This window comes from Chionomys nivalis, chromosome 19 (assembly GCF_950005125.1).
Source record: "Chionomys nivalis chromosome 19, mChiNiv1.1, whole genome shotgun sequence".
Lineage (NCBI taxonomy): Eukaryota > Metazoa > Chordata > Mammalia > Rodentia > Cricetidae > Chionomys > Chionomys nivalis.
Genome location: NC_080104.1, coordinates 15,627,634 through 15,651,730, shown reverse-complemented (window position 1 = coordinate 15,651,730; position 24,097 = coordinate 15,627,634). Strand labels below are relative to the sequence as shown.

The 24,097-nt window shown below is 41.8% G+C and overlaps 1 protein-coding gene across 1 annotated transcript in view; it reads right to left on the bottom strand.

The window, feature by feature from the left end:
* Opn5 (opsin 5) overlaps positions 1-24,097 on the bottom strand; it is a 49,097-nt gene that overhangs the window by 5,602 nt on the left and 19,398 nt on the right. Inside the window, exons 5-6 of the mRNA XM_057752074.1 lie at positions 17,515-17,756; positions 14,133-14,190 (exon numbers count right to left, since the gene is read on the bottom strand). Coding sequence (XP_057608057.1) covers positions 14,133-14,190; positions 17,515-17,756 — 300 coding nt within the window. The remainder of the gene's footprint in view (positions 1-14,132; positions 14,191-17,514; positions 17,757-24,097) is intronic.

Here is a 24,097-nt window from a genome sequence, read left to right as displayed (position 1 = left end):
TGTACTATGGAAGCACTTTCTGAGTTTCCGTTTCCTCTTCTGAAATGGCATGATATGTTCATAGTAAACTCCAATGAACTTGACTACCTAAGTGAGGATTAAATGAAGCAATTAACCCATATAAGAGGATTTAATATTGAATTTAACACACAGTGAGTGTCAAATCAGAGTTAGAAACATTATCTCTTTAAATGCCTTCCCTATGACAAGAGTAGAACCTTCAAGTGAGAAGGATTTCCAGAATCAATTACTTTCAGAAGTGGATAAATTCCTATGAGGACACCATGAATAGGCCCACTCTTCAAAATGGAAGCCATATTATCTACGGTTTGCATGACGTGTTTGAAGATTAGAATGCTTTTCTTCTGTAGAAACTGCAGGACTTAGTTATAGGGGGTTATGTTTTGAGAAATATTGTTCTCAAAAATTGGATCTTCATTATGCTATGTTGTTAAGCTCCTCAAAATCTGAGAAAGAGAGCCAACCTTTGCCAGATTCAGCAGTGAAGACACTGGCTGCCAGGACTGACAATCTGAGTCCATCCCAGAGACCTGCTTACAGGAAGGAGAGAACAAACTCTGACCTCCACATGCATGCCATGGCAATGTGCTTCCCTACCTGGAAACACACAAATAAATCAATCTAGTTTAGAAATTATTTTTAAATTTGAGGAGATGAGGAAGAAAAAAAATGGATGAATGCATCTAGTGTCTGTTTCTCAAAATTCAGGACACTTTGCTTTGTTTCCTCCTTGGGAAATTCATGTCTACTTGCCTTCTAGCCAGGCTTATGAAGGAAGAAGGGTCGTGTGCAGTTGGCCATTGCTGAGGCAAGGCGATGAATGTAAAATATGAATATGAAATATGAACATGAAATATGTCATCACACTATTCACACAGTGTGTCCTCTTTCATGCATGTTTAAGAAGTTCCATGAAAGTCTTAGAAAACCCATTAAATAAACCAGAAAAAATACATGTGTACATACAGTCTGTCACTTTTTTTAGAGTTTTACATTTTAGTTGTTTATTTTGTGTGCTTTGGGGACAGGGGACTCACACATGTCCCACGTCATTGCAAGTAGAGGGCAGAGGGAAACTTGCCTGAGTCAGTTCTTTCTTTCCACCATGGGGGTCCCGGGACTTGGACTCAGCTGAGCAGTCTTGGTACAGGGCGCCACTATCCTCTGAGCCGTCTCACCGGCCCCAGACGATCTTTTAATATATACAACAAATCTAAGAAAAATGACAACTGTCCTGGGGTTTATACGCCTATTCAAGCAAAGGTAAATAACTCGCTTCTTTAACAAACTTGGAAATGAAGCTCTTCTCATACTTCAAAACCAGAAGAGGTCACTCGTGGTGATAACACTCAAGGCAAGTCCATGTGGGGTATGTGGAGGTACGCAAGCATCGCTGCTCATACTTTCTGCCTTTAAGGAAAGAAAGGCTTTGCATTTTAAACTAGAGCATAAATTGTATCTTTAAATTAGTCTTCTCTCTTACCTGCCTGCCAGATATGTTCTATATTCAGTCAAGTCAAATTTTGGCAGGGCTAAATACATAATCAGCCCCCACGCAGTAGTGAACTTGACTTGAAGACCTCTGTCTAGTCTTCACTTTTTAGTGATCGTTTTTTATTATTATTAATTTTTTCATTTATTTTACATACCAACCACAGTCTAGCCTTCATTTTAACTGTAGTGCTCTTTGGGGTTTCCAACTGCCAGGGAATTTAAGGAAGTTTCATTTGGACCAGAATGCATTTCACTTGCCAAAGTGCTAACTCATTGTTAAGAATTCTTTCTCCTACTAAAACTGAAATCAGCAAGCAGTGATCACATTTGGCCTTTTGGACAAATTCTCCCTAAATGCTCTTTCATTCCAAATGCCATTGTTTTAAAATGTGCTCCGCTCTTTCTAATTGTGAGCAGTTAAGGGACTTACATAGGTGAGCTGTGCATTTTATTGTTTACACTCACTGTGGAGCGTTCACTAACCTGCCTGTCACCGAGGTTCGTGCCCTTGCATTAGTCATTTCCCAACTGGCCAATTTCACGGTCTCCTGGAGGGCCATTCTCATTCATCTTGTTTGTGTTTATAATACCATCAAAATTTATAAGGCACTTGGGTATGTTTCTACACTCTAAAATTCCTCTTTTCTCTCACCCCAGCCAAGCACAGTGACTTTCTTCTTCACCTAAGAGTTACCTCTAAATTAAGGTCGTCACTTTTGCTCCAATTTATAGGTTAAAAAAAAAAAAGCTGTTGTGTTGAGTTTCAGGGATAAAGGCCCTCCAAGCTCACAACAGATAGGCTGAGCTGCTTTGAGAGCAAATGCTTCAGTCTTTAAGGTGGGAGAAGATGTCTTAGGAGGACACTTCTACCTCCATTAAGCCACACTGCATTTCCAGTCACAAAACACATTTTCACTAATCCATGTTCACATCTGCATAGAAGCTAGTCATATTCCAGATGTGGCCTGAAGCTGCCCCAGATAAGCACACAGCCCAACACTTTCCAAATGAGTTTTCACAAGACTAGACTGATAAAAAGGAGGAAAGAAAGAAAGAAAGAAAGAAAGAAAGAAAGAAAGAAAGAAAGAAAGAAAGGAAGGAAGGAAGGAAGGAAGGAAGGAAGAAAGAAAGAAAGAAAGAAAGAAAGAAAGAAAGAAAGAAAGAAAGAAAGAAGAAAGAAAAGGGAAAAACTGGGGTTTTTTTTATTCACTAGTCAGGGCTGAGCATTGCTGGCCATAGAAGGGTGGGTGGGTTTCTAACACTCACTTCCTCTCTCATTGTATTACAATAAAATAATGGGCTTCGATGCTGCTAGGTCATGCCATTTTTTACACCATTTATTAATTTCTTTATCCTAGCAGGATAACTAGGATAGAAGTGGGAAATCAAAAACTTTGCATTTGTAACCTGCCTTCTCAGCAGATACAAGGGATAAGCATTTTGGTTGCGCCTTTATCAATGGGCAAGTTGATTAGCCTTATAGTGAAGCAAAAATTGGGCTTCAGCAAAAGCACAAAATTAAGCACAGTCCTACATGGCTGATCTATGTACCGAAAGGATAAGAACTGTGTGCGATAACTTTGCATGGACAGCTTCTCTCAGAACTCCCCCTTGCCCACAGGATTATAGACTTTTGTATGGTCTTGTAGACTCTAGTGAACTCTAATCCCGAGGTGCCTTTCATCCTACCCCTTTTAGATTCTTCTACTGACCACGGGTCCATGCCAGGTCCCTTGTCTCTCTATGCCACTTTCATCCTGAAACATTTCCTTGTCTTCCAATCATTGACCAGAATGAAATTCACCCTTCCTGGAGTCAACTACGGATTTGTCCAAAACCTCCTCCCTGGTCACTTGAACTATTGGATGTTCTGATACGCCAATGAATCCACTGGGTTCTCCAGCTTCTTTCTGGCCATGCCTCTTTGGTGCCAGTTCTTACCCATCCACCTATGCTCAGAAGTCCAATTTATTCTCTTAGAGTCTGAAAAAGGCAAACTTCCTTCTTGAAAGCAAATTCTTTCCATTCTCTAACACAATCATTCTTGTTAAAGAATAAGCGCCCTGAAGACTAGATTCAAGTCTTATACTCAACTTTACAAGCCAGTTGCTAATGGAGCCAAGGTGATATAACTAACCAGGAGCCAAAACTACTTCTGATGAATGCTTTAGCAATGCTTCTTCCAATATGCATGTTGCTTAAGACAGTGCTAGAGTTAGGACAAGCTCTGTGCTGTTCTCCTGTGAGTTCAGAACAGCCAAATAGATCTGTGCCCTTGTGCTTAGTCTTTGAACACATATGGGGGACCACTTGCCCCAATTTCAACAACAGTGAACTTGTGGCACTGTGAAGTCTGGGGTTTTCATTTAAACAACAAATGTGTAGAGTGATTTTTGGGAAAAAAATTAGTCAAATAGCACTTTCCCATGGAGAGGGCATCTCTGACGGTGGTTCCTGAACAGGTCTTCATTGGCTCTCTAGTGGACAATCTGCCCACAGAACAGATTTCTTAATTAAACTGAATTGCCCTGCGCCAGACTCCATCTCGCATTTGCTCAATCAGTTTCATCAACAGGCCACCTTGTGGATCAAATTCTTGACCGCAAATGTGTATAAATCCACATTGCATCCTACTGTTCTGGGCAGAGTTTTGAATCCCGGGGAAATAAACCGGGCATTTGTTTCCCAGCTGACTGGTAGGTTTCATTAAAGCGTGAACAGAAGGGACGCTCTCGGGTGAGCCCGTGAATTGAAATAGGAAAGGTTCGGAATGGGAGGAGAGATTCTTCTTCTTGTCAACAACCTAAGCCTGGAGTTTTTAAGTGACAAATCGTGTCCTTTTGATAATGAGGCATCAACCCAATACCAACACTTGCTCATTTTTACTTCTGAAGTAGTTCTAATTTGTAACAATCCTTCTTCTACAAAACAGGCACAACTCTTTGGGCCTTCATCAGTCTTTACTTGACATAAGTTTCTAAACATAGACTGTATGAGAATTAGCTAGGACATTCACTTGAATATAGACACACAGATACCGGCCCATGGACCGTGGAATGGGCCCAGCCTATTCACATGTTAAATAACCATTGCAGGTAATTCTAATATAGGGCCATACTTGGGCTAGAACAAGGACCAGTGTGTCTATCATCTAAAATGGAAATCTAAAAATAATTTACATGCACTAAAAACTCATGTGTTTCCATAGCAAATAAAAACAACGGAAGCACTTGGCTTCAGCGGCATGATGTTCAAAGACTTTTGACCCCTTTCCTTGGATACTACCCAACTTGGAAGTACTCTGGAAATACTATTCTCAAATATGTGGTGTGCTCATCCTCACAAAACTCTCTTGTTTTAAGACCCTCCCAAAGACTATTTCTGAACAAGTCTTACCTGAGACTTCCTCTTTCAAGAGTATCTCTAGATCCATCTCCTCCAGACACCATGTGGTTCAAAACAATCCCTTTATAGTCTTACAGATCCCTTGGTAATGGCAATCATAGCACCTTTGGTGATGTAATGCAGCCATCTACTCACTCATGATCTATTCACTCATGTTTTGTTCAGCCACACCATGGCCTCTCCACATATAAGAAGCACGCACTGTTTTGTGCCTGCCTCCTCTAAAGAAAGCCCTCAACAGACACTGCCTGCCTGAATTCCTTCTCAGCTGTGACTGCAGCCCCATACCACTGATTGCTTATCCTATAAGGGTTAGAGCTCAGTGTATAGGATCTTAAACGGAATGGCAAACCGCTCATTAGGCTCAGTTAGTCCTCCAGTGTGTTTTTAACTACTGCACAGAAAGAAAATTATTGTCAGGGTTACTGATGAAGATTTTAAAGCAAGCAAAAGGAAAGAAAAAAATCTGAATGCAGAGCAAATCTGTCAACCACAGACAAAAACACAGGTGCTAGGGGCTGACTGAGAGAAGGGAAACCCAGCTCAGCCATGAGCAGACCGCATCACCTCTCTATGCCTTGATTTTCTGATGGAGAGCAAAGACTGTCCCCCTGGGTTTTTAAGACAGCAAAGAAGATTTTGGCAAAGATTTTATAAAAGTACCAAAGTACAGATTTTGTAAACTCTGAGATAAAGGTTGAGGAGTTAAAAACCTTGTCTCTCAACTATTCAAAAGCACAAGCATCTATGGACAACGTAGAAATTAATGTTTGTGTGCCAAGACAATTTCATTTCTGAAAACAGGCAGTGAGCCAGATTTGACCCAAGAGCCATGGTTTGCAGATGGCTTCAACAGGCTTAAAACTACAACAAGTGATGAACTGGGAGATGCTAATATTTTCCTTGGAGAAATTTTTTACTTGGTAAGCACCCTGAGCTTCAACCTTTTATCCATCCTTTAATTGTGTCCCCATCGTAATGAGATTGCACCATGACCGTGTGTACTGGCTGAAATCAGTATAACATAGGCTGTTATCTGGGGTGCACTCTTATTTCCCATAATTCTAATCTATATTTGTCACCAGAAGAAAAACCAGTGGGGAATCTGGAAAAGCACATTTTCACCTATAATTTTAGCCATTTTGCCCCTTAGAAGTTAATCTGAAATTCTCTGTAAGACACTGAAGCAGCAGCCTGGCTGATAAAGATGATTTTCTTCTACTTGAAAATTACTTGTATTGATTGATAAACTGTTAACTAAGAGTCTTGTTAAATAAAAACCCAGATGATGAACTGCTGAATGTACTCCATCATCCCCTTCTTTCCCTCTCCTGTCACTTGACTGTGATGGCAAAGAAGAAAGTCCCCAACCTTCAGAATTATTTAGGTACTTCTGACCCTCAAGATACAGCAACAATGTGACTCCAAAGGAAACTTACTGCGCCCTAGCGTGAGACAGTAGACAGATGCTGTACCCGTGGTTCATGTTGTGCCTGCTAAATTATGGCTATGATAACCATTGCTATACTGTTATCCAGGGAGGGAGGCAAAAATAAGTATTTTAAAAATAAATCTAAAGAATCCATACCTGCCTCCTTTGCATATCAGCATTTGTAAGCTAAGTTTTTTCCAGATGGTTTTTCTGGAACAAGTTGTTGCCCTCCTCTGCCCTCATAGTCACCATCTCTGGGTCTTCCAATGTCTGTCTTCATTGGCAAAGCCTTGACCAATGGCAGCTACACACAACAGGATAGGAAATACTCTTGCCTGCTGGCTCTCGGATGCTGACATGCATCGCCTTTCTCGCTCTGCTTCCTACCGTATTTGAACAGCTCCTATGTGTTTTGGCTGCCGTAGCTCTTCTCATGAACACCTAGGATCCAGTCCTTTTTCTAGGTGCATATCTGCTCTAGTTCCCAGGCTGAGCCAACTGCTGACTTCTAGGTTTCTTCAGGTCCTCCATATTTTGAAAACAGAAAATAGCTTAAAAGACAGAGTTAGGATATGTACTCATTTTGAAATAAAATCTTTCCTTATTTGAACAGGTATCCCCTTTGCGAGAGTGCCTAATTCCTTCCCATCCTAAGAGAACAAACTCACAAGCATCTTACACTCAGCCTAAGCCCCAGGCTAGATTATCCTTTGGCTGGTTTATCAATCCCTCGCCAGCAGCAAATGACCACAACACAGGCCCTTGGAGGTATTTGTACAAGTCTCAGGCCCGGTTGCATTTTTAGAGAACGGTGCCAACTAATCCACTCTAGGAATGTGGACTGTAACTCACTGCCTTGATAACATTATTCTCCACTCCTAACACTTTAAAGTATTTCACCAGCCTATGCTGTCACATAGATTTGTCTCTACACACATAAAATGTCAAAATGCATAGCTCCAGAGCAAATTCTGGGCAGTCTGGGTAAAGTCCCACATGCCTCCTGGCAAACCGGGTTCATTTTTTTCCCAGGAGGATCGGATGCCTCTCTTTTTCTCCAACAAGTTAGATTTTGTTCACTTAGAAGTGTGCGTATGTTGAGTCGGGGGGTGCTAGAAGCAAGTGGCACTTTCAAAGTAGGAAACAGAAGGAAAGTGTAACTTTGGGTATCAAGGAGAAAAGCATCCTCTCTGAAGAAATGAGCTCGGAGCAGTAGATAATCTCCATTGACACAATTGTATATGAAGAAATGCTCACACATGCAACTCACTCTTCCTTCCCTGCATCCATGAGGAGGCGACTAGACTCCACCTATAGCCCTCCGCAAGGGTCTTCAAAAAGGTTCTCCCCACATACCTGATGCTCTGCTCTCCCATTGTCCTAATAAAGCACACTAGAGAGAGAAAGGGCTCTGCTCACAGAACACTTGTTCCTAAGATCCAGGAACACTTTTAGCACAACTGAGATGCTCAGGTAAGTTCTGATAGTCACCACACACAGTGTGACAAGTCTTAGAACCATACTCTTCTTAAGAGAACCATCAATTTAACCAACACCAATGGGCACCCAGGTTGTCTTAAGTTGCAGATCCTGGATCAGTCAATCGTTCGATTCTATTTCTCCATTTCTAATCAGCTCTTAGGAAGCACCCAATTCCTGGATATGCAGATGACATTTTGGGTGACAAGAATTTAAGTCACACTCTCATAGACACTGGTAAGTTAAAATCCTTTCATGGTTCTTCAAAAACCAATATCTGCTGCTACATTTTGTTGTTGTTTGGAAGTTTTTCATTTGTTTGTTTGTTTCATGTTTACTATAAAGCCCAGGCTAGCACAAAACTCACAATTCCCCTGAGTTCTGAGATGACAGACACAACACAGACCCAGTCTTCTCTCTGCTTTAAATACACTCTCCAGATAGGAAGCAGAGGTAAGTGGGAATTTCTGGACTATCTTGAATGCCAAATAAGATTTCTGATTGTTCCTCTGCATGGGCATTTACAGTAGGAAACTGTGTTCTCCACTCAGCAACGTGTTACTGGAACACAGCTCACCGCAGTTCTTCTATCAGAGCCAGGCAAGACTGTTCAATCCTTTTCTCCTTGCTGGAGACTCTCACTGGAATGGACCAAGACACTGGTGATGCACTTCCTGCACCCCAAACGCAACTTATACAGGAAACATCTTCTCCAGTCCAAGACCTAACACTAGCAATGCCCCGTGGAAGGACTACAAATGGCTGTTTCCACAGAGTCCTGTTATCTTTTACCTTCTCAAGAAGAGTGAGAATCTCCCAGATCTACAGAATCCAGGCTCCTCTGGTGCATTTAGAAGAGTGTATGTTATTCCTATCAGTCTCATGCAGATCGACTAAGTAGTTCTCCTAATAAAGTCCTTAGACACATCTGTTGATTTTATCCTTTCAAGGAGTCCAAAGATCACTAAGAATCTTGTAGACTTTAATGAATTTAAAACAAATTATAATGATGTAAGACTTTTGACAACTGAGGACTTGGAGAAATAAGGCCATTTACCCACATATCTGGTGGGTGACATATGTTTGGTATGACATAAGGCTGATTCCCAAACTACTCTGATGCTTATGCTATGTTTCCTATGCTCTATCTCTGTTCTCAAGAAAAAAAATGTATAAATCACAGGATCCTAGATCACGTGGTGAGGCTCATTTTATTATATCCTAGGGAAGAAAACTAGTTCATGAAGTTCAAATATCAAGCTCTGATGGCATCCAGAGGGCCCCATCTAGCAACTACGACAGTTGTGACCATTTGGTAGATGACACAGATATAGATAATATGGACAAAGAGAGAGGTGGATGCTATATAAATCTATAGAGTTGGTTGGCAATATTTTCTGATGCTGACACACAATTCCTAGAATATTGAACACACACTCCCCTTCTTCTATATTTTTCAAAATATTCAGTTCACTGTTATTGCAAATGTGTAATAAAAGCTTCTGACTAGATGGAATGAGTGGATGCGACATTTACCTAGGTAGAGTCAGCCAATGTTGAAACCAAAACAAAAGAGAGCCAATGAAATTCTCTGAATTTTCTCTAGTTATGTTTTATGTGATATACATCTGTCTACTGCAAATCTCATGGGGTGCTTGAGACATATTCAGGGGAGACCAGAGATAAGGAACAGATACTTAATGTAACTGAGAAAAGTCACTTAAGATTCAAATCTATTCAGTAGAATAATCTCAAAAATGTATTTCACTCATTAACATGACCTGTGTATATACATATAGAAGGTTGTACAATCTTTAGACAGCAAACTATCCAAGTTCACAAAAGCCACAGTGGTGAGCAAGGGTTTTCTCTAAGTAATACGCTTAGACTTTGAGATTTCAGGCTGTTGGTACTAAGAATATGTTTTTGATGATGTTTTCTTACTGAATTCCCTATAACTTTTAAAGATCTTGCCTTTTGCCACCTTTTCACAAGAAGCATGCAAACCATTTACAATTTCCAAATGGGGAAACAACTGAGGTAGGTGTTGACAGATGATCGGGAAAAGATAATGTATTGGAAGTGGTATGCTGTGAACATTAAATATTAATTAGTCATAAAGAAAATATTATATCACTTACAACAAACTACCTCTAAGTGAAGTATAGTACATTGAGTTAAATAATTTAAATAATCTTTCATGTGTGAAAGTTAAAAGAAAATTTGGCCTGAATGTAGAATAGTGATAACTAGAGGAGGGAGAGGAAATAGATAAAGAGAGGCAAGATTTTTTTCACTCTGGTTGTATATATGTATTGGTATATCAGATTGAGCTCCATTCATATGCATACTGAATACGCATTAATCAAAAGTAAAGAGGGATGACCCTTTGGACAATGAAACCTGGCTCCATCACAATAAATACAATTATGAATCCGAAGCTGGTGAATGCTACACACTAGCCTTTTCCTATATACCTTCAGTGGTTGCCCTCTGGTATTCTGATGTGTATAAGACCTACCATCTTGCTGGCACCTCCTAGCCCTTCCAGATACGAAGTAGCACTTGCTGCTGGTTTTCCTCCCTCAAGCTCCTCGACTCTGTCTTTTCTCCTCATTTTCACTGATTTAACGGAAATATTGCTGTTCATAACCTGGTTCACATTGCTATAGATTATGAAAGAGCATGCTTTTTAATGAAAAATTAAATGGAACCAAGTATCGTAGTTATCAAGCAAGTTGCAACTAAGTTTAATGTTTGATTCTTAAGAAAACTGCATTTGAATGATTAAATAGAGCTTTACTATAAAACACATTCCTGCTGCCTTTCTCTGAAAATCATTAAAATGTTTTTTTGGATCTTACCATGATGCTTGAAAATCAAATTTTCAAGTTCAAAGTGCATTTAAGCTCTCAGTCTCTTTTCCTAGATTTATTTGTCTGTTCTTTTTTTTATTGTCATGAAGTACATTTAAATGGCTGCCCATAGAAAGAAGGCAATTTAGGACTGGCTGGGCATGGTGACACAGGCTTGCAGTTCTAACACAAAAGACGTGTGAGGTCAATCAAAACCAGCCTTGGATATTTAGTGAGAATCACTAACAATAGCAATAGCAATAACAGTGATAATGAATAAGATAGATAGGATTTCACATTCTCCTTTTAACATTCTATTCCATGTTCCCAGGTTACCCATTTGATTCCAATCATTTTACTTCCAAGTACCCTTCAAAGGGCAGGCACTAAGCCAGTTACTCAAGAGTTCAAACAATACAGTCTGTTCAAAAATTTAGATGTTAGTAACACACAGGCACGCACACTAGCAGCCCAAAATGCAGCTGAAACTGAAAACCGAGGAAGTGTTTGGTAACTGCACACAGTTTCTTTCCCTAAACCACTGTGAACCCTGGGAAAAGCAAGACCAATTCAAGAAGCCTTCCCTGAGAGCCTGGTGTATAAAGCCAACCGTCAGTAACATGTTTCTTCCCGCATTCTTCCCCAGGGACCACCTCTCTTTTTCTCAATCAATACTGTAATAATTCTAGTTCCTTCCAGCTCCCAGGGTATCACAGAAACTTACAGAAGCAGGGCACAGAGGAGTAGAATCATATATTTCATATTAGTAGGAGAAATGAATGCAAAGCTCCTAATATTTAAACCCTATTTCCCTCCCCACTATGATGGAGGAAGGTCATTGGTTAAATAATAAAGAAACTGCCTAGGCCCATTTATAGGCCAGCCCTTAGGTGGGTGGAGTAAACAGACAGGATGCTGGGAGAAGGAAGCCGAGTAAGGAGTCGCCATGATTCTCCCACTCCAGACAGACGCAGGTTAAGATCTTTCCTGGTAAGCCAGCTCGTGGTACTACACAGAATATTAGAAATGGGTTAGATCAATATGTAAGAGCTAGCCAATAAGAGGCTGGAACTAATGGGCCAGGCAGTGATTAAAAGAATACAGTTTCCTTGTAATTATTTCGGGGCATAAGCTAGCCATGTGGGCGGCTGGGTGCCGGGGACGCAGCCCTGCCGCTCCTATTACAACACCACTATGCTCATCCTTTTGGGGACATGCTTTTTAAAGCTGTGTTAAAGTCCACAGTTTAGTTAGCTAACAAATAAGTGTGTGCACTCTATGTCTGGGCACCCTGTAAAGGTCAACGTTAGCTTTCACTGTTGGGTTACATTAGCATGGGTGGACTCAACTCTGCAGTCTCTCACTCCCCCTCATCTAAAATCACCTCCTCAGAACACCTCCTTGACCTTAATCCTTTCAGGCCTTTTGAACTCAGCACTTTTTCTTTATCCACATAGCTTCCCCCAAGCAGATTTCCCAGAGCCAGTCTTAACTCTTCTGTCACCATGCCATCAACTGCCAAGGACCCCTACTTCTTAAGACATTTGAGAGCTATGTTTGCATTTCCATGGCCATTGCCATCACTTCATCCAGAATCTCACAAATTTTAGCTTCTTTACAAAGTCCCTAATAAATGGGAAAATGTAAGACCATGACCCGCCATCCTCACTAAGTAATCCGCCTTCTGCAATACCTCCAGACTGGTAGTTCTGGACAGTACAGACATCATGACTTCCCATTCGGCTTGTGCAGAGCAATTGGTGACCCCTTCTCCGCTGAGCACCACCAGCACAGTAAGAGAAACTGTGTGTTAGGAGTGTGTACTCACTAACAGACAGGGTGCTGAATGGTTCTTTCTCATTCTCTCATCTGTGCCTCACAACAACCCTTAGAAATGATTGTTTCCTTTCTCCACTTCAGGAGCTTGCCGAAGGCACAGAGTTAGGGTACAAACCCAGGCGGTCTGGGTCTGGGCTCTAAACACTTTGCCCACTCCATCTGGGTACTTCACTCTTACGTATCTATAGTTACACATCTGTCTAGGGGCTTGCCTCTCCCTTCTAATGACAATTGTGTCCTTGCTCAATCCTGACTTAGTAGCCCTGAATCCCAGAGAGAGATTCTTACCTTTGCTCTAATCACACAGCTCCTTTTGTTGCATCTACTTAACACTTATCTTAAGCCAACAACACGCACTAACTCCTCCTTCATATCCTCCTGCAGTCCTCAAGAAAAATAGACACAGAGAAGCTGAAGCTATCATACACAAAAGACAGAGCCTTGAGGGAATACCTGGCACTCTACAAACCTTCAACTGCAAGGAGGAAATAGATCACCAGTGCAAGGGAGAAGCTACTCGCTTCTTGTTTTTCTGCCTGGTGGTTATCAGAAGAGTAGAAACAAGGTGAATGAACAAGGCTATGTTCATAGTGGACTTGGAGGTAGACAGAATGCAGAAGCATAGAGGATACCTGCTTGGGCCTTTCCTAAGTAATGAAAGAAAAATCCAATGGGCACTGACAAAATGCCTATCTGGATAGTATTTGCATGCCTTATCCTTCACCTTAGCATTTAAAGAACACAACTTGGTTTTAAAATGCGTCCTTCTTATTTTTCTTGGGCTTAAAAGGGTGCTTGTGGAGATACAATGAACAATAATAAAAAGAACTAAGGTCACAAAGAGCAAGTAAAGACATGAAACAGCATTTTCAAACAATACTGACACTAAATCTCTTCCTCGGGTATTGATGTCCTACTCACTGCATAGAATTAGCAAGAACCTAATGAAGACCCAGGAGAATGAAAGTGCTACCAGCAGGAATTATTTTTGTATTCAAATTCAGAGATACAAGAAAACCATTCACGGTTTTCAGACAGAGCTGATTTCCTTTGAGGACTCCTTCCCATTATTCCTGGCACAGAGTTCGACCCTCAGCCAGCAGAGAAGAGAAGAACTGTGAGAATCTAGTGCCTACCAAGTAACCATGGCCCCACACTGTCTCAGTGACCTGCTGCCTAGGGGAACCCCAGGCACAGCATCCCTGGCCTTACACTAAAAAGATGACGATGAAGAAGATGATGATGATTGATGATGACAATGATAAAGAAGATGTTACGATGACATAAGTGAAACAATACCCTAATGAATAAAACTTGTAAACATTTTTTTTCTTAATATCTTAGGCAAATCCTATTTGGCACAGGATCGGTTTGGCATAAGGAAAAGAGAGTATCAGGGATTTCCTTCCTAGTGTTCAGGAAGTCCTAGCCTAGTTTCCATTTGCAGTTTCCCAACAAACCCTGGCTTCAAGAAAAAGAGGGGAAATATACAAAATATAAAAATATAATATAAAGACAAGAGTGGAGCCACACTGAATGTTAAGACCAGTGGAAAGGCAAGCGTGTGAATAGTGTGTCCATGAGTGGTACTGTGTCCGTCTTCATACCTCTTGATGGATCTCCAGCACGGCAGAAGACTTCCTGGCTGCGGTTACAGTGTGCAGCCTAGAACAGAGAAGAGACAAGGAAATGCATCCAGAGACATACATCCATGCACTCCTAAGTATGCTATCACATCAACTGAACTACCATCACTACCTGTTCGGAGAAGCCTGGTGAACTAGAGCATAGGTGTTCTCTAGATATATTGTATATGTCTATAAAATTTTTTAAAGTTAAAAAAAAACTATATCAAGTGGTAGAAAAATAAAAACTTGTGAAAAAAACTATGCATGTAAAATTTCAGCTTAAACGAGAAGAAAACTAAAAATCCAGAATATCCAAAATGAAAAAGAAATCTCTTGGGCAAAGCTCTCTACATCCAGGTCATTTCTTTGTACAAATTCTCTGTGTTGTGAAAGCAGTGATTCATCATGCTCATTCGTTTGAAGCTGCAGAGGCAGCCTGTAAACTCAGGCAGTCAGGAAGACTTGAAGGGTAAGAGCCATCCCAGAATTTGGGGTATTAGTTGACCTTGGGCTAATGTACCAGAAGTGTGAAAGACATTTGTCCTTTACAGCATAGCCCACTGAGTCTGTTGCTTTCTACCCACGCGACTGAAGTCTCTTTCTCTATCATCAGCCGAAAACAACCTCGTAGGTCTCCACAGAGGCTGAGGCAAAGAACTGTAACTCTGCCCGCCGTTGCCGGTATTTTCCTTTCTCTGCCTTTCCTTCATCAGCTTTCAAAGACGGCTGTGATGAGAATCACCTGGGAGAGAGAGCCAGGCAAATGGCTGAAACTCAGGCCCAGCCTGGGCTCATCTCAGCTGGTGGAGTTCTCAGAGTTCCTGAGGTAACAATCACACAGCCAGCCACAAGAGACTCTATCTCAGCAGCCTAGCGAGGACTGCAGTGCCATTTCAAACTGGAATCTTCTCTATGTTTGGAATTCTGGGGTCTTTTGGGTTTGCTGTCTGGCTCACTACCTTCTGCCAAACTTCAGGGAAGTTGACTGTAGAAAGATCAGCATTACTTTTCTAAGACTGTTAAAATTAACTCAAAATTTCTTTTCACGAGCTCATATTCTACACAGTAGCTTTTTGTTGGAATTCAATTTTTCCTTCTTAAAAGCAAAACACATTTCAAATCTCAGAAACAGAAAGAGCAAAAATATCATCTCATCTACTAATCCCATGTCAGTTCACTGACTTGGTCTGAACGGAATCACTTCACGTCACCCTAGGAGCACTTTGCCTCTTAACAACAGCAGAGATAAACAAGAACTACTTTATTCTCTCTATTTAAAAGAGAAACTTTGAGGGCTGCCTTCCACCCTTCTGTGATCCTCTGGAGCAGACACTTCTCCAAACTGGCTTCCCAGAAGGCGCTCCAGCCTGTGGAATCCAAGGTCTCCCCACTGCTTCAGCCTTAATGCTGGCTTCCCCAGTAGAATCAGGAATGTCAGGGGAAAAAAAAAAAAAAAAAAAAAAAAACACTTCCAGTGTTTTTCAGAGAAGCAGTCACTGCATTCTGCATAAATGTTTCATGAGGACAGCTAAACCGAGCTGTCTCTTGCCTGACTGGCTTTTCTAAAGGCTCGTGCCCCAAAGTCACTTTCTGTCCCTCTTTCCCTTGCTGAGTGTTGAATATTTATGTGCTGCTCACACTTGTGAGTACATGTGCAAATCACAGTCCAAGGCAAACTTCTCAGCTAGGTGAGAAGTGCTTCCAGCCAGTCTGTCACGTTGTCGTTTATGAGTAAGGAAGTGTCCCGCGACTTTCTCCCAAAATTCTCTGTGAAAAGTATTCTTTCTACCTGCATCCTATCTACCTGCATCCACAATAAAGAAGCAATAGTTGAGCCGGGCGGTGGTGGCGCACACCTTTAATCCCAGCACTCGGGAGGCAGAGGCAGGTGGATCTCTGTGAGTTCGAGGCCAGCCTGGTCTAGAAGAGCTAGTTCCAGGACAGGAACCAAAAAGCTACAGAGAAACCCTGTCTCGAAAATCCAAAAAAAAAAAAAAAAAAAAAAAAAAAAAAAAAAAAAAAAAAAAAAAAAAAAATCAATAGTTGGTAAGAACAAAGCTTTATTACCTCCTAAAGATGTGGATGTTAGCATTTGGACTTAACCATTCATTTCCAAAGAGAAGACATCAACTATCAACACTCTATCAGGCCGCCCAATTTTTTCACACAGGCCTTTCCCACACACTCTTTTGTTCAGCCACTACAATTTCCTGTTGTCAGCTCATCCCAGTCTTCGGCTCTAAGCAACGAATGTGCCCCTCAGAAGTTGGACTATTGAAAGCTACTGTCTTAAAGACTAAGTTTCCATCCCAAATTGTAGATCTGGTCCCTTTGGCAGAGCAACAATGGCAATGTCGTCATTAATTTATAAATTTTTGTGATTATTTTTATTTGATCATGTACTCGTAGGGTAAAATCAAATTAAAGTTCAAAAGAACAGTAATGTGGTAAAGCAGAATATCAGAATGCAAAATTTCATGCCTTCCTGGTGATCTATCTCTAATATCCCTTATTAAAGGGAAGAAGTGTTGAAGAATACCTGTCCTTAGATAATAACTCGAGGTTCAGAGACCCTGAAGTCTTCCCAGCTTCCTCAGTCTAGACAATGACTTGATATGCATTTTCCACTTTTTACTCAAAGATAGGTTCTACATAGACACAGGAAACCACCCCACCCCCAAAATACTAGCTCTGTACTCACTCAATATTGGACCTTTAGGGAAAATAGTTGTGAACTTTGAAGGTCTCTTGTACTCTGTGCAGCAGAAACAGCATAGATGAAAAGACCTATGTTTGAGTGACAATTCCTACCCTGCTGCCTGTGTTAAGGTGAGTGGCTTCCCAGCCTTAACCTTACTTGAACCCATGTCTTAATGTACCACAGAGAAAGAGTATAACATACCCGAAAGAGCCTGACAGAGAAAATAAAGAGAGGGGAATGGGTTATCTATCACCCTTCTCCCACACTTCTGCCTCAGGCCTTTGATTTTAGCTAAGAATGTTGATGCCCCAGACAACAGTGGCCAGTAATCTTTCACAAGTATTTATGGTTGGATCAATGCCGCATGGAACGCTCCTGAACTGATATGGATTTAATCCCCTCAAAAGAAAGTTCACAATCACTTATACAGTGATTACTCCAAAATGCACAGGATCAAAAACTAGAAAGCCTCTTGATACCTGTCTGTCATCCAGCCCATACGCATCTGATAACTTGGGTTCAGAAATTTTGAAGATCAGAGAACAAAATCCTCCTAACCCAGCTCTTCGGGAGCTCAGCTCCACCCCAAGTGTCAGCTTAAAGTGCCACAGCTTTTTAAGACAAAGAAAATACAATTCATCTCCAGCTTCTGAATTTTACCTAAAGTCTTCCAAAGACTTCTTCTTCGTTGCTCTCAAACCACCGGTCTGGCAGCAGGCAAATCTGTAATCAATGACCTGGTAGATGATCGGATTGTACATTGCTGCAGATTTGGCAAGGAGGGTGGGCACCACGGAGAGCTGTATGGGAATGGAGTCTGGCCTTCCAAAAGCAGACCACACAGAAACCACTGCATAGGGAATCCAGGCAATCAGGAAGCCAGCACAAATCAGCATTGCCACCTGACACAGGAAAAATGAAAGACAGTGGAATCAAGAGAATTCATAAACAATCCAAAGCGTGTGGCAGGCGTGAAGGGGGGGTAAGTCCTTCATCCCCCAAAAAGCCCCATTTTGATCACAGAGATTGCGTTCTATTGACTCCTGAGAAGTTGGCACAATCCTTATGCCATTTGCCACATCCTGTCCACTCTCCCCTTTAAATTCCAATGCCCACAAAGACCCAAAATATAACCCTATAAAATGTCAGATTCTGCCCACATTGGGGCAAGAGATCATAATAAAATGATACCAGTTCTCCTGAGCTTGCCAGAGTCCTCAACCCACATTCTCTTGCAGATCTGACAGAAAATAAGTCCATCTTGATGAACTCTTAAATCATCTCCACTGGCCTTGGGAAACTGAGAAGTGTTGTCCTAGTTTAAAATTCTAATGTGCATTTTCGTCAGAGATTTTCACTAAATGTTGATTCTTCTGGTTCAAGTTTTTCACAAGTTAGAGGATTGGTTTATAGAAATTTTCCAGATATAAAAGACAAAAAAAGGTTGCGGAGCTTCAGCCAAAGCAACACGGAAAGTGATTTTTCTCTCACAAAATTAAAATAACCTTTTAAATTCCAGACCACAGAATAATACAGTTTAAAACACCCTGACAAGTTTTCACCTTGTCAAACTCAGTCCTTTTAGGTGTAACCCTAACTAGTAATACAGCTGCTAATCCTAACAGGTATCTTAGTTTAGGGGAGCAAACAGTTTTGGAAAACGCTTTGGACAAGACCCTAAACATGCCCCAGTTCCTGAGTGGTCTTCTAGAGTATAAATAATAGCAGAGCACTGCTGGATATGGTTTTGGTGCCAGCACGGAGGAGAACAAGTTTGTTTCTTATTGGAATAAGTAAGAGCTTCATGGATTGTTGTACAGCCTCTGCACTTGGGCAAGGTGAAGGGATAGCAGCAAGAGAAGCTGCAGGGAAGGCACCCCATGTATGAGTGGAGTTTGTCCATGTACAAATGAGAAAACCACGGAGATGTGGACAAGCTGCTCAGGGAGGTGAGGCTGGGAGCAGAGAGAATACACATGTGTTCAGGGTTTTGTAAAAACATATTGCTGAGTTCTCGCTTACTGTCATGTGCTCTGTAGCTCATAGAGGTTTATGAACAGAAACATGGAAGATTAGCCCGTAGGATGAAATTACCTGGAGAAAACAGAGAATAGACAGACCACTATCCATTCAGCCAACAAGTAGTATTGAGAGTCTGTGTTTCATGTACAGGACACAGAAAGGACAAGCAGACACATCCCGGCCTACCTAGAATTTCCACCCTAACCAGATTAGTTTAGACAAATGTCCAAACAGAAATAAGAAGGTTTTCAGTGAGATTACTGACCCTAGAAAATGATGTCCAGGGTTGGTTTTTTATTTTAAGTGGCCTATTTCGGGACCTACGTAAAAGAGAGCATTGCTAACTTCTAAATGCCCTTACGCTGTTGTTCCAGTGAGCTAAATAATGAAGCTGAACCTAAATCAGCACTTTAGCGTGCTTTTCCTTTCGTTGGTCTGCATTCATTTTAATTTTCCTGCTCTATCTTCAGCTTTAGAATTCTTGGCATCTCTCTCCCTAGCTTTGTGAAGTTGACATAACAGGTAGAGCATCACTCAAACCTGACTAACAGCCGTACTAAACCTACTGACTACAGAGACAAGAATGAGAGATCTAGCTTTCCTCACTTTTACTTGTGAACTTCCTCAGATCTTGGGAAGATGAGAGAACAGTACGAACCAGGGTGTCCTTGTGTCTTCCTCCCATCATTTGACCTAAAAAGATAACAACCATTCCTGATATCCTGGTCATGATGTGCTACGGAGAGATGTGAGACCCAACATGTTGTACAAACATGTTAAATTACGTATAGAAGCTGGGCGGTGGTGGCGCACACCTTTAATCCCAGCACTCGGGAGGCAGAGGCAGGTGGATCTCTGTGAGTTCGAGGCCAGCCTGGTCTAGAAGAGCTAGTTCCAGGACAGGAACCAAATGCTACGGAGAAACCCTGTCTCGAAAATCAAAAAAAAAAAAAAAAAAAAAAAAAAAATTACGTATAGATGCTCTTTTGTTTAAGTGGCACAGCTGGGTGCTATTTTCTGCAGTAAAGCTTGTGTGCTTGTGTCTTGTATGAGCACACACATATGCATGTGTATTTCCGTATGAATTAGTAGGAGCCTGACAGAGAATGATCCAAGACTTGTCTGTCTGTGACCTAAAGAGCAGCATGAGGGTGAGATGCGTTGCCATGGAAACCTACCTTTGCGAGATATGTAAGAATGAAGCATGAGGGTGAGCTTAGGGATAGGACACTTGCTTAGCAAGTGCCTCCATCTCCATCCCCAGAAACACACAGAGAGAGAGAGAGAGAGAGAGAGAGAGAGAGAGAGAGAGAGAGAGAGAGAGAGAGATTGGAAAATATATTCTAAATTCTGGGGTTGCAGAATTTAGAAGATTTCACTCAGGAATTTCAAGGCTCAGGAGGCTCAGGAGGCTCAAGAGACAGAGACAGGGCCACGGGTTAAAGAGAGCAGCCCGTGCTTTCAAAGAACTCAAGTTCAGTTCCCAGCACTCACAACCACTTGTCGATCGGACTCCAGAGAATCCAGTGCCTCCTGTGGCCACGGGAGATACCTGTGCTCACCTGCGCATATCCACACACAGATATATACACATACAGATAATTTAAAAATAATAAATCTTCAAAACAGGAATTTCAAAACTCATCTTCAACATGGCAGGCAAGAAACTCCTTGGCAATGCTCAGTTTGTTCCACTCTACAGAGAACGAGAATCCCCAATAGATGAACCAAAGGAGCCAGAACTCGATCGAAGGCCCTGCAATGATGCTTCACCTATTAAGCTAAATCTTTTTCTCTTCCATGTCCAACACTTATAGCCCGGTCTGACTAACACACACCCTCTATCTCTCTCTTTGAGCTTGCTTTCCCATCATCCCACAGAAACCTACCCAGAAGTCCTTTCTCTTTGGTTTAGTGTGACTTTTGTTTCTAAAGAGTGGATGCCCCAAGGTGCCCAGTGAGGCCCCTTTTTCCCTAAATTCCCAAATAAACACTGGCTACAAAAATAAAGCTTGTGTTAGCAACTGTAAAGCCCCATCTTTTGTTCTAGGGTGAGACACAGGATGATCTTATGCCATCTTGAAAGCCATTGTCTGTACCACTGCCAAAGCCATTGACAAAAAACAGGTTAGCACAAATCCCATACTATTTTCTACTTTGATGGGAATTCAGTAGGAACAGGGAAGGTTTATAACATTCGTGCTATATTTTCTTTTCTTAAAAGATGCAGAAGACTTGGATACACTGTGTTGTTTTGTTTTGTTAACATTAAGTACTGTGGGGCTTCTGGCTTCAGAATAAACCACTATCACTAGAATCAAGTCTAAAATACAAAGAAGAGGCAAAGGTGAGAGGTGTGTAAAGAAAAGCGGGTGTGCGTGGGTGAAAAGTCAAAGCCGGGCACATCCATTTCCGTTGGCCTCGTTTTCAATTATATTGCACAGAATGTCAATCATTCAGGTAGTAAATCTTGGCCAGCGAAATCAGTCCCAGAGTAAAGGTGCTTGCCACCAAGCCGGACAACCTGGGTTTGATCCCAGAAACTCAAGTGAGAGAAGGAGAGAAGCCATTCCTGTAAGCTGTCTTTTGACATCCATTCATGCAATGTGACAAACATGGGCACACACACAAACACATCAAAGAGGAAAAAAAAACTAAATTAATTAATGTTTAAGCTTCTATCTATCATGCACTTTCTGAAACCTTCGTGACATTTTCCTTGGACTGAGCTTCAACTTTTCCTGAGTTCATTCCTCATTTTACCCAATTCAATCTCACTTCAATTTCCCCACATTTACTCCCCAGGTATCCCCAGCACCCATCGTCCTAGGCTGTTTATTTTTTAATGACTTCATCCCCATCGCTGTTTCTTGGTTCACTGACAAAGCACTAAAAGCTCTGGTTCTTAAATTAGAACAGTTTTGTGGGAGGCAATTCACAGAATTCATGTTTAGCTTGTACAAAAGAATCACACATCTGCAGCTTGGTTCATTTTAAATAAGTCTTGCTGCAAAAGACCCAAGGACGCCAGTATTCCCCAGCTCTGGTTCAGGGTGGCAGTAAGTATTACCAAGTAATGGTGCCTGCATGTGTTCAGTTCCACTGAGTTAACTAACTAGTTAACATGGTCATAAGATGAGGGGCTGAGCTTAAAGATTTGAAGCTATCCATGACTCTGAATCATCAAAACAGGCAACGGTTCTAAGGAGGGCGGCTCCCTCCTCTCAGTGTGAGGGACATGGTAGAAGGATGCTGAGTCTTTGGCTGTGAGATACTGTGCCTCTCCATGGTCCCAATCCTAGTTTAGCCCCACTGGCTCTCAGAAGAACAAAACTCTGCTGCTCTATGCACAGCCATTCCGGGAATCCAGTTCCTCCCACCAAGCTCCTCTGCCCAGATCTGAGTCAGGCTCAGCTGCACGCTTCATTGAATAATGAAATCAATGGGCGGAGGCCATAGGATTGATGTGAAAGGAAAAGCCTGAAGGAAGGCAAGGAGACGGAATGAACCCTCTATCCATGTTTGAGTTACATCACCAAGCAAATGATAGCTATGCGAATTTGGTGGCTAAGGTGAAACCGGTGTGCCAAGAGAAGGGCAGTAGAGGGTCCTGCCCACTACCGGACACTGTGTGAAAAGACCAAGATGTATTATCATAGATATATTAGCAAGTACATAGATCTGCTCACAAACAATTAAAATTAGATTAAAAGACAGTAATGCCATTTCTTGGACAGCTGCCTTCCATGTGTGAGTAGGCCTGTCACTAAGCGATATTACCAAAATGCAGAAAAGCAAAAGTCCAGTATGGAGGCATCCCAGTGACCCTAGCACTCAGGAGGCAGAGGCAGATGGATGACCATGAGTTCATGCCCAATATTGGTTTCAGAATGAGCTCCAGGACAGCCTATACTATAGAGTATATTTTTGAAGAGAAAAAGTAAAAAGTAGAGGTAGAGGGGGAAATGAATAAGAAGATGGGGACCCTGACTGCTGCCATAGCTTTTTGTACCTCAGTTCCCTCACACATGTGTAAAACCAAGAGCAAGGACCCCTGTGCTCTCAGGCCACCTTCTAAGGGCTCAGGTCATCCAACAACCTAACAGGTCAGCTTTGAGCTCCTTTTGTTTACTCACAGAGTGACAGCTGAGGTCAACTGTCTCACACCCTTTTCCACAAACTTGCGAAGAAACTTCTCTGGAGTCTTTGGGGCGCCTGCCATCTGTTAGCCCTGGCTGCGATCCAGGCAAAAAATATGAGCTCATGCTTAAGAAAAAAAAAAACTTCCACACTTTCCAGCTGCAATTTTTTCAGACCTTAAAAATACCGCTACTCTAAAAACAAGCAAAACCCAAGACCGAAAGAGAGGAGGCAAATTAGGTCGCTCCTCCTCCTGCCCATCTGCATTTGGGAGTTTAAGTCTAAAACTGAAGATGATGCCCCCAGACTAAGCCATGGCCTGACCTAATGAACACGAGTTTGTAAGGGCCTGATCAACAGAGGAAGGGACGTGGTAGAGATGTGGTCATTATAGGTGAACCAAGGTCCTTAGATGGGACACTGTTGCTGACAGGAAGACAATCAGCTATAGGACCCAACTAGTATTACCTTTGTCGACAACCACAACAGGCCTTGAAAAAAAGCCAACGTGTATAACCAGACGGGCAGAATCTCAGAGTTTTGAAGTCAATGACGATACCATTGGACTTGCTGTTCCTTCTGTCTCTGTCCCACACCTGTTCACAGATGTGAAAAGCTAAGGCCTTACTCGGTACATGGTCTGCCCGAGGTGGGTCAGACCAGAGTCTGGGTTGTAGGTTACAGCACTGAGTTCTGCTGAGTGGAGTAGAACTTATCAAAAGGTATAGATCTGGGCAGGAACCTGGCCCTGAGACTCAGGAAAAGATGGCACTCAGGCCCCAGCCACCAAGTGGTTCGGATTAGAGCACAACACTTTGGGTGAGGAGAACTCTGGCCCTGGGGCTGCCCTTACCACACCCTGATGCACATGAGAATGGCAAGTGACAGGAGTATAGCTGTTGGCTTTTTCGGCATTTTTGAGTGACGTACATATCTCTCATGCCTGCTCCTCCAAAACCATTAAAATTGTTGATGATTTTTCAGAACAGGATTCAAATACCGATGATCAGAATCAATAATAAATGTTAACAGTGTGTATCTTCTCACAAGACAAGTGGAAAGATTGAAAATAACAACGAAT